The sequence below is a fragment of the Bombus impatiens genome, unplaced genomic scaffold, assembly GCF_000188095.3.
Source record: "Bombus impatiens unplaced genomic scaffold, BIMP_2.2 scf_0133, whole genome shotgun sequence".
Taxonomy (NCBI): domain Eukaryota; kingdom Metazoa; phylum Arthropoda; class Insecta; order Hymenoptera; family Apidae; genus Bombus; species Bombus impatiens.
This window is the reverse complement of record NT_176552.1, coordinates 50,043-61,432: the sequence shown is the minus strand read 5'-3', so window position 1 is coordinate 61,432 and position 11,390 is coordinate 50,043. Positions and strand designations below refer to the sequence as shown.

At 30.4% G+C, this 11,390-nt stretch overlaps 2 protein-coding genes and 1 long non-coding RNA gene across 4 annotated transcripts in view; all 3 read right to left on the bottom strand.

Moving 5' to 3' along the window:
• Positions 1-2,633: 2,633 nt before the first annotated feature.
• LOC117151273 overlaps positions 2,634-11,390 on the bottom strand; it is an 18,714-nt gene continuing 9,957 nt past the window's right edge. The window contains exon 2 of the long non-coding RNA XR_004461065.1: positions 2,634-2,972. This is a non-coding gene — a long non-coding RNA (uncharacterized LOC117151273). The remainder of the gene's footprint in view (positions 2,973-11,390) is intronic.
• On the bottom strand, positions 4,141-6,668 carry LOC100749667 (CUE domain-containing protein 2-A). Of its 2 annotated transcripts, none has more exons than XM_003486757.4 (5): positions 6,512-6,668; positions 5,556-5,645; positions 5,100-5,436; positions 4,856-5,029; positions 4,141-4,656 (listed from the first exon to the last, which is right to left on the bottom strand). In XM_003486757.4, exons 2-5 carry the CDS (start codon positions 5,642-5,644, stop codon positions 4,396-4,398), a joined length of 861 nt encoding a protein of 286 aa, XP_003486805.1. In that variant the 5' UTR covers position 5,645; positions 6,512-6,668; the 3' UTR covers positions 4,141-4,395. The 2 variants fall into 2 exon arrangements, with proteins under 2 accessions (XP_003486805.1, XP_012236927.1); XM_012381504.3 differs by lacking the exon at positions 6,512-6,668 and adding an exon at positions 6,229-6,384.
• LOC100749551 (protein tramtrack, beta isoform) overlaps positions 8,348-11,390 on the bottom strand; it is a 12,176-nt gene continuing 9,133 nt past the window's right edge. Inside the window, exons 5-7 of the mRNA XM_003486756.4 lie at positions 9,955-10,217; positions 9,537-9,887; positions 8,348-9,455 (exon numbers count right to left, since the gene is read on the bottom strand). Coding sequence (XP_003486804.1) covers positions 8,847-9,455; positions 9,537-9,887; positions 9,955-10,217 — 1,223 coding nt within the window. The 3' untranslated portion in view covers positions 8,348-8,846. The remainder of the gene's footprint in view (positions 9,456-9,536; positions 9,888-9,954; positions 10,218-11,390) is intronic.

Below are 11,390 nucleotides of genomic sequence, written 5' to 3'. Positions count from 1 at the left end.
GATTCATCTTATGAATGTCAAAGTGGTGCTTGTTTCTGACATTGATGAAATTAACAGAAAGCGAGATTTTTTTATACATATATATATTATAATTATCATAGAAAAATTACATTCACCGACATGTATGTATTGCATATAAATCATATACGTACCTTGATTTAATTTTACATAATTATAATGCAATATTACGTGAACGATTTTATTTATTTGCTATAATTTTAAAAGGCATTGTAATTCGTTTTACGAATAAAATATCATGTGCCGTTTCATATGAAAATCGAAAGTGTTTAGTTGTTGATTATTAATCACCTTATGTAAAATTGAAATGACGATAAGATACGATTAAGATACGATTATGGTGGATTAGGATATGAAGATTATGAACGATAGAAAACATAATCGATTCTATTTTCATGTTTTTGAATATATAATTATATGTATAGAATTTCAGAATTCTTAGTACTGAGTGAAGAAAAGATATTTAGGTTTATATATAATATTAGGTTTATTTATGTTTAAATCAAATGTAATTATGAATAATATAATGTAATCACACATACATACGTATATTAAGTTAAACGGTGAATGTATTATTCTTCGTATAGTTTAGGAAATCGATTATCGAAATGAGATAAATCACAAATTCTCTGTTGAACAATCATCGGTTTTTAAAATATATAGATGAAACATTCAAAAATGATTATAAATACGATTACATTTCAAAAACTTACATTCTCTTCGTGCAACAACTTGAAAAAGGTATTATAACATATATATCAGCGTTGATACCGAAATGCTTAAAAAACAATTTTAAAATTATTATTTTATTTGTTTTCTAGAAGAATTTTTTATATTCTAATTTTCATTAATCCAGTTATTGGATACGATTTACAAGAGAACAAAGCGTTGTTACTTTTAAATGCATGGGAAAGTCGAATTAACCGATAATCGGTAAAATATGCATACAAGAGTCTCGTGGTAAATATAACAACAACAAATTGTTCATTCATTGTGTACATACAATCATTATTCTACTAACTATACTAGTATTTTATAACTATATTCGATGACATATTACTAGAAATTATTGATTTTACAAGGTCATAAAAAGAAGATATTTTACCGAGTATGATAATAATATCGTAATTTAGTGAATAATTTAGTATATATATATATATCAATAAGACAGTTATATATTTTTATAAATGCATACTAATTATTAAAAAATATTGATTAATTATATCATGAATTTATGAAAGTACTATAAGAAACGTAGAAAACATATTTCTATATGACTTTATTTTTCTTAAAGTAAAACCGTAAAATGTACTTTTTAAAATAAAACAAAGTTCTTATTGCTGCATTATATCAATGTTAAGAGAGATAAATTTCAAATAAACTTAACGAAATAAAATGGGACTGTTAATAGAATCTTTTTTTATTTGTTTTTTGGATCACTTTTTAAGGCCCCGGAGTTCTTCATTATCACCACAGAATATATGTAATATTATAATCATATATGTATCTTGAATTTGATGTTATATTTAAAATCTACTCAGACTGAGAGAACTATTTTTCTTTCCGATCATAATGAAATTTCTGTTTAATTAAATGATTTTCCTCAAAAGGCAAATAAAATAATCAAAAACCATAATTGTTTCTTCCTATTATTCTATACCTATGCTTGAATTCATAAAACAAAAGGGATCCTTAAACAAATTTTTTTCATTGTCTTTAATTTTGTAACAATGTAGAATATCATTTGAGTAATAATGCAGCTGATAATTTTTGTTATCCCGTTTTTTTCTAGATGTAAACTTTCCACCATTTTGTATCAATAAAATGCTTCGAAGACAACAAAATAAGCTACAGAATTATTGTTTTAAACAATAATGATCATTTATAAGCAAACAATTTCGTATAAACGTATGAATAAATCCTAATTTTTATATACGATCTTAATTGCACATTCATAATAACAGATTACATGTAATCAATATTGCTAATTAAAAATACTCATATGTTACATTGAAGGGAATACAGCAAAATTCGCAAGAAACTGAAGTGTCCCAGTTTATAGTAATTGCTCATCTTATCCTATTCTTTTTATTTTTGTCACTTTTCTTTATATTTTTTTATTTTTTTCTGTTTTTAATAATTTTTTTAATATATTGCTATCTTATTCTATTACACATACTTTCGGAAATCTTACAGCAACATTGTTCTGTCTGAAATTAATCGGCAGTAGAGTAATATTTAGTTTACAGTGAATATATGTTCATCATTCGGTAATTACAATTATTAGAAATAATATGACTCCTCTGTAGCGTTATTATAAATCACCTATGGCAAGGAGCGGCTCAAGTTTTTTCAATATACTTATATATATATAATAGTAATATATATATATATATATATATAAGTTAAAACTACATATATATGTATATATATAGTTTTCTTCTTCTCTTTTTATTAAAATTATTTTATTAAAATTATCAAATAATTAAAACAAGAGTTTTATAAACAAATACATTAATAAGAAAGACACGCAGTTAATAGAATGAATTAATAAATGTAATAAATAAAATTTAACGACACCAGTGACTCCTTAAACAATGTATCAATGGGTCCAATTAAAAAATATGAAAATGTAAATTTATATTTCTGATCAATTACACTTCTTGTTGTGTCAAATCACGATATACGATCGTCAAAAGTTGGTGTCTCTATGAATTCATTACTAAACTTCGCTTCCTAGTATACATATATTATTGCAAGTAATCACTCGACTTTATTAATATCCTAAGATTTAAAGGATTATATCCATCTACACTTTGAAATTTGCAATAATAGCAATAACAATAGTAATACTGGTAAATTATATGGCGCGGTAAGCAATTTTTTCATCCCGCTTACGTATCTATTACATGTATGTATATATAATATCTGTTTATATATATATAAATATATATCTATGTATAATACATACATATATATGTATATATATTTGTGTGTATGTATATATATACTATATATATATTTCTTCCTACCTAATACATATACTACAATTTATTATCCGAAATCTACAACTTGATTATAATTTTTTTTCTGCGATACCAAGAGATTCAGTACGCACGCAGTATTCACTTGCACGATATTTTTTCTTTTTACAATTAATATTGTATTAAACTTTTGGTGAATTTCGATTATATTTGTAGATAATAATTATAACTATGCATGCTTAGAATAATTATTTATTTGGAATTTTTTCGGTTTTTTCCAAGTAAGTGTGCACATAAAAATTCCTAAACTTTTTTTTGTTATATATCATTTTATTTTTAGTGTTTTTGCAAGAAACCGAACTCCTTGCAAAGACATACCACTTATCATTTTATCGTTCTTACGTACTTTTCATTACATACATAGTACGAGTCTAAGAGAGAGAGAGAGAGAGAGAGAGAGACAGAGACAGAGATTTTACTCAAATTCAGTAACGTTGAGAAACAATCAACTGAACTAATCTTATTACTTAACATTATAAAATATATAATTGTAATATATTCCAAGATATATCAGCACGTATCATAGTCTTAATAATAATAGTTAATATAACAATGATTCAATATTTACTGAAGAGCATAGGACACATAACACGTTTAATAAATAAAATGTGTATATTATTTTAATAGTAAAGGAGTGTATGCGTTTGAAAATAATAAGTAAAATTATCGACATTGTATCGCAGAAATTGAATTATAAGTTTAGTAAACGAACTTATAGTGTAATCATATATTCATAAATGAAATTCTGTAATTACAGCAGATTTAAAATCTAAAAAAACTGTTGAAAAACAACAAAACATTACGAAATTACGTCTTGTATTTTAACATTTACCTATAAGTTCGCTGTCATAAAAGTTTCTCTAAACTAAAAATCATAAATTTATTTTGTGACCATTATATAAAGTTATTTCGGTAAAAAATAAAAGGTTTCAAACGTAAGTTAATTATACGTTAACAGGTACTTAAACTGCGACGTAATAATAATAATTAATAACATTAGCGATGTACCGTTATGGAGAAATTTTCATTAGTCCACACTATGAAAGGCAAGTTAGTTGCGGTTTTTTAAAATGCTCCCAGACTTTTGCGACAGATCACAATGATTATAATATCACGCATAAAAATAATTCTAAAATCAATAAAAGTCATTGTGGATAAAACAAATTCAACTAAAAAAGAGAGGTACAAAATAGATAGTGCTGCAAGTATATAGAAATTCAAGACCCTGTCCGTATTCCTTTATAAGCAAGACAAGAGAATCTAAGCGAAAGCTTTAATTCAAAATCAGATGCCTCCAAGGGGGTGGATCGGGGGGTGGAGGCAAAGGGACTGGTTACGGTCGGCAATGACCTCTTTTTCTACCACCTTCGTTGCCATCCTCCTCTTCACCACCCCTTCTTACTTCAGTGTATCGTTCACCCTTCACACTTACGATCTTATTATCTAAGTAACGTACTAATTTTTTTGGTTCTGTTTTCGGTGCGACTGGACGATGCTCACGTGAGTCGTCGTCTCTATCAACATAACTATACCGTGCAATGATACGTGATTTCAATTCCTCGTCGTTCACTCTGGCCTTGTTACGACCGTTTGGCTGTAGAAGATAATTAAGCTATTTTATATCGTTTAACTCACAATTGATTCATTACTATGAAAATGTACGTACATCTGTATATACATGTATAAATTTAATAACATTTTAAATTAATAGTACAAGTTTCAAACATCATACAAAAAATAAATTATATAATATATTTTATAAAAAGTGCATGCATGTAAAAATAGATACTTACTGTTAGAAAAGTAAGATTACTAACAATACTTTGCCCTGCTTCTTGTCTATGAAGTGCAAGTTGTGCTGCCTTTGCTATATCACCACCAGCAACTGCCAAGCAATGTCTGGCTTCTGCTGGACTTGCAGCTGGGAACATTTCTTGTAAAAGTGCTACTTGATGCCAAGATGATTCCTGATAAATAAGACATTCATGGTTTAAAATAACTAATAGTTACTTCAAAAACAAAGTGGAAGGAACTTACTTCTGAAAAATATTCTCCACTAGAATCACTTCCAGCATCACTAGTTTCTGAGAGATGATGAACTCTCATTCTCTGTGTACCAGGAGGTAACAGAGCTGTTAAACTAATATGACTCAAGGGATCTTGAGGTTGGCAATTTTCATTCCCTTTGCTTTCTTGCCGTAGTTTACTTTCAACATCTAATAACCACTTGGACACTGCTTCTTTTTCAATAGTAGAAAACTCAGGAAGACAAGCAGAAACCATTTCACATAATCCATCAACGTCCAAGTCTTCCTCAAGTGCACTTTCTTCTACCATGCTAACCACATAGCTCAGGACAATGTCATCTATTAAGCTGGAAGAGATATCTTTATAAAATACAAAAACACATTAAATGCAGTTATTATATAAGTTCCACATATACATTTGCTGAATTATAAATAAGTTCCATCACTTTTTCTTTCTTGTTTTTACCTTAATTGGGCAGTTGGTACCTCTTTTCTCACAAAACTAAATAAAGACTTTTTGACCAACTCTTCCTTTTCATCCATTGTACGATTCATCCTAAAAAATTAATAATAATTAATTCAAATAAAAGTCATCACTGAAAGATTTCTATATATTTAATTTGATATTTATAAACTCTAAACTATGTTTCAGTTAAATTTATATTCTTTAAAGTAATCAGTTTATTAACAAAAATTAATATTATACAACCTTAGTAGAACAATATTTATATTCAATAATATTTCTAAAACAATTTAACAAGTGTCTTTACAAAAAGTCAATGATAACATATAATGTTATTGTTAGAAATAATTATATTAAGGCGTAAAAGCTTTATTACGAAACATTTACCCTGGAAAAGCACTTTAAAAATAAGTCTAACTCTTTTACCAGTTTACATAGGAAATAATTATAACAAACTATTAAATATTAATTCACAAATTCTACATTTGCAACATGAACTTTATAAACCAAATTGACTTTATTACACAGTACATCAACCACGTCAAATTCATGCTTAACGTTAAATTTAATTCGCATAGAAATTTCATTTGAGAAATTTCGTTTTCGAAAGCTACTGGTCGTCCAGCTACTGTTAACTTTCCAGTTAGGTTAAGAGAAATAAGGCAAAACCAATTACAGGTAATCCAAAACAAGATTGCATTCAAGAACTGACTTTTCTCGAATGTCTTTATCTCGTGCAAGAAATGAGAATAAAATCATTTTTCGTGGTGCATGAGAAAACAGAAAATGAATAAGTATCGCGAAGAAAAATGAGAAAGGGAGGAGAACAAATTGACAGAAAGGTAGTAGCAGCGCCGGTCACATCCAGCTTTTAGCATTTCCGTTCATCTGCGATGAACGAACAATTTCGTAAGATAACATTGATATATTTCATCATGAAAATAGGCGCGAGTACGAACCTGATCTTATTCACTTGCTCCAAGTGCCCGGATCGTACTTAAGGTTGAAAACTGATAAAAATTTCGTATACAAACAATGTTGCTCGATTTGACAGTCCGGTGGGACGGGTAGAGATAACGTGGCGCCATCACAGTCCGCGACCCACTTCGGGATCAAATCAGCAATCTCAGTGTTGTAATTTTAATATTAAAACAACTCAAAATAGAAACAATTATTCTATAAAATGAAATAATTTTCCACGTGAAATATCGTTTACAATGAATGAAAAAAGTAAATATCTCAAATTATATAGGATTAGCATAAATACAGAAATTCGATTTACATCGGAGCCCTAATATCGACACTGTAACCCTCGAAACTTATTTGTTGCATGAATATTAATCTGTACCTGGTGTATGTATAATAGAATTGTCTTTAGAAATAAATAAGATGAGATGGATTATTTAGCAGATTCAATTATTCAAATGAAATTTATTTTATGAATCATTGATAACTTACAGTTCCATTACTGTTTGAATAAAACAAAAACTTGGAAATTGTGCTTTTTATTAATTGGGAGTATTGAACTTGAATGCTTGAAATTATATAATAACGTCTGTGCGATTAATTATGTTTATATTTTGAAACTCGACAATATTTTTAGCAATAAAATGAGAACAAGGAATTTTTCTATCTATTCAAAGAATGTAACATATTAATATATATATAAAGATGTTAAACATAGAAGGAACTTGTATAGAATTACAGTTCCATTAATATGTAGTTACGATACATAATAATTTTTCGAATTTTCCCAAATAATCGATAAAATGTTTTTCTTTTTTCAATTTTATTTATAATTCTTTATTTTAAAGAAAAGTAATTTGTCATAGAAAAATAGTAAAACTAGTAAATTTTTTAGAATAAAACATACTTAACGCATATTATTTCGCTATGTACTATTATAGCAGTTTATTTATAACACATAACTTCACATGTTATACAATGTACATATACTTTTCAATCATACATGGATCTTTACAACAAACGTAATTTTGCCGCTAGCTTCGATTTAATATATACCATATACGTAGAATGTTATTTTTACATAACGCTTACATACACGTATAATGCTAAAAAGATAATTCTTTTTTCGAAGTAAAATTTACGCAATGATCTTTAGGAACCTACGAGAAAAGGTAGAAATGTAATAAAAAGTATGAAATATCGAGTTATCACTTTATTAATTTTGCAATTTTATTTAATAATAATGAATTTTTACGATTAACGCATGAATGTATTTGATTTTCATTAATGTATTAGTAAATTCAGACATCTTATTCCATACAATGCCTACATACATATTTAAAAGGATATTATTAAAATAAACAGATTTCATACAACATAAATAACAAAAAATATTAACCCGTTGTACTGTTTATCATATTATACTGCAAACGACCATGAAAATTAACAGGTACAACTTTCTTTTCAAGAAGCTATATCCTTTTTATGCTGTTAGCATATTTGTGATTAAAATAGGAATAGGTAATCTCCGAATTTTCATTAATGATTCAATGTGATTTTCATTAGACTCAAATATCATTCGAATTTAAAATAATCGATCAATTTCTACTTGACTAATGAAATCGATCTACGATTTAAAAAAGTATAATATAAAATTTTTTGTTCAACAAATAAATTAAAATTGTTTGACAACGTAGAAGTCATATATCGTATTCGAATCTCTAAAAACTATGCAAGAAAAGTAGTTATAGGTACTCTTGTAAATATGTGTAATTAATTAATAATATTCACTTAAATATCTCTCTCATACTTTCTGGCATAGTTGTTTGTATAGAAATATCAGTTTCGAACAGTGAACTTGAAGAAAATACTCGAAAGGTATACGTAGCCGCTACGATTCATACGGTAAGTGATAAAAATAGTTTTACTTTTTATCGTTTACGTTCTATTTACAATGTCGATGAAATATTTGTCATATTACTCTGAGAACAAACGGTAAAATCTCGATATATGTATAACTTCATGTTGCGTTCCGTCTGATTAAACACAAATAAAGTTAAAATTGCATATATTGCATAATGATTTAATGCGACGATAGATTTCATAAAACACTATCACAAAAATAATATATAGATATATGTATATATACATTATTCTCTCTTGTATTAATTTCGAAGAAAAGAGGAAACCATTGAAATCAATACTTGATTAACAAAATAAAAGTCTCGTGGCAATACTGGATAATTCCAAGAATTTGTTAAAAATCCGAAACGACGATCTTACTCCATTTCCGTCAAACAAACCAAATACTGAATTCAGAACATCTCACTAAACCGGCTTCTTTTCTTTTGAACATTCGACTCCGTCTCCTTCACCGATCTCGAGTTCAACAGAACTATAATCCTCCCTAGATTCTTCTTCTTTGCAATCTTTGTTCGAGGCTGTATCTGTTTCTTCGACTATGTCTTGTTCTTGTTCTAAAAAGTCCGTAGGTACAAATTCCATTTGATCCTCGCTATCGTTTATATCGGGTGGGTCAGGTATCTCGCAGAAATGAATTTCTCTTTCGCCATCGGTAGCCTCGTTGCCACCTGGATCATCTTCCTCGTGTAAACTCATGATTTTGTCAAAATTCGACGGATTTGAACTGTCCTCGTTATTTTCGGAGAACATTTCCGTAGGACTGAGAGGGATATCTAGGGGTTCCAACTTAACCGTAGTAATCTGTGACGGTGTAACAGGTCGTTGTAAGCGTATCTTTGTAAAGGGTTTTGGCTCGATTGGTTCCGAGTGTTGTCGTTTTTGCGCGCGTTTAGGACTAGAAGGCGTAGAAACTCCAGAAGTGGAAGGTTTCTCTTTGGTCTCTGAAGCGCCTCGAGGAACTTGTTGAGATACTACCGGTTTCGATTGCGGAATAAGTAAAGGTGGCTTTGGATTCTGTCAAAAAAAAATATGCTTTGTAAAGACTTGTATCAACGGAATCTTAGATCCATTAAACAATAAAAAAACATCGTTCACCCGTGAAGAAGGATTTGGACCGGCTAATCCTTTTACTTGTAAAGCCTCAGCTGCGTTCAACAATTGTGGCAGTTTATCGTGGGCGACGTTTACTTCTCCGCGGTACATGAATTTGACTAGTGCTTCTACCTCCCAAAATTTAAGATCCTTCATTAAAATGATTGGATGCTGACATGGGTTTTCGCGTAATAGATCAGCGAGATAATCACTGCATGCTGACAGTATCATTTTATGACATTTCAACGAGCGGCCTTCGCAGGCCAGGGTGACATCGACGAACTGTTCAGAATCCAATAAAGATGGGAAACTGTTCTGCATGTTGCTGTGATAACTGTTCCATCTTAAACAAACCTAAAAAAGAAAGATATTAAATATTTAAGTTATTGCTATAGAAACTGATACGTAATAATGTCATTACCTCTGTAGGCTGTTGGTGTACGATATTATGAGGCACTCCCTGATTTATCTGTCGGGGTGGCATTTTAATGGTCGTAGGTGCAACCTGCTTTACTTTTAAGGGTATTGTTTTTAACACAAGAGTCTTTGGTTGTCGTTGTTGCTGTTGCTGTTGTTGCTCTGATATAGGTGCTGGTGCAATATTTCTAATATGAGATCTTACCAAGGACTGCGCTGCTATTCTTATAGTCTTGCCTGTTGAATTGGTCTGAGGTGATTGTAGTACTGTGAAAAACAACTATTATTACTTTCAGTTCATGAATATAACTACTACAGCTTATGAAGATACAAATAGTTCATGTCCATTCATGTTCATTAAAATGATTCTCCAGAAAATATCAACAAGATACATTAAAAATGCATATATTCCCCAGATTGTTCATTACCCAAGTAATAAAAAGTCCTCTGATTACAGAGATCCCAATATTATTCATATAATAAATATAAACCATATTTCAAATCTTATCTTACATAAACTCATACACACTATAGCAATAACCATTAACAGCTTTGATACAATTATCAAATTACATACTATCACTCTCTTAGTATGGAAGTACTAGCAAATGATCGAATCATTCAGAAACCACTCTGATCAACTTCATATATGAAAAAATAGAGAAAAGCGAGTATTACAAGTATTATTTCCCTGAATTCATCTTGGAATTTAGGATTATTTACATCATCTTACTGCAATATAACTGGCTCAGTCAACAATGCACTACTGATTCTGAATACTTGTACTGTTAGATGCTTAGTGAATTGCTGGTCATACTGATGAATTACCGAGATGAATAGAGCTGGAATTAATAGTGGGACCAAATTATGGTATTAAGTATATAAGTATTGTGTGCATTCTCATAAATGTATAAACATCCACAATATAATCATCAGTTCGGCTTCTGAAAGGTTCGACCAACAACTATTACCGTGATAGCGAGTGCCAATGAGTCTGCCACCGTGATGTACCCTGAGATGTCGATGAAGGTTCGTTGTACCACACTGTCGTGGATTTGCCCCGCCTCTAACCACCACTGCCCCACAGATTCGACACAGTGCACGTAGAGGATCGTTAGCACACAGATCAAAATGTGCCCAAACCGCGCTTGGGTTCGTCATAGAACGTAGACTACGTGCATGAGACCGAACACGATGTGCTGCACCTGCATGCCTATTGCTAGACGACGAGGGCGATAGAGACGGCATCTCGACTGCCTCCAGGTAGGAATCCTCCTCGTCCTCGGGTTCCTGCTTCATGGCGACGTCCTCAAGCCGAATGCCCTCCACGATATCCGCGTTGGAAGACGTGATGATCTTCGCGTGGCAATTTCGGTCACGTTGACGCTCCTGCAGGAGACGGCGGGTAGTCAGCTTCACGGTGTCCTTGCAGGCCACCAG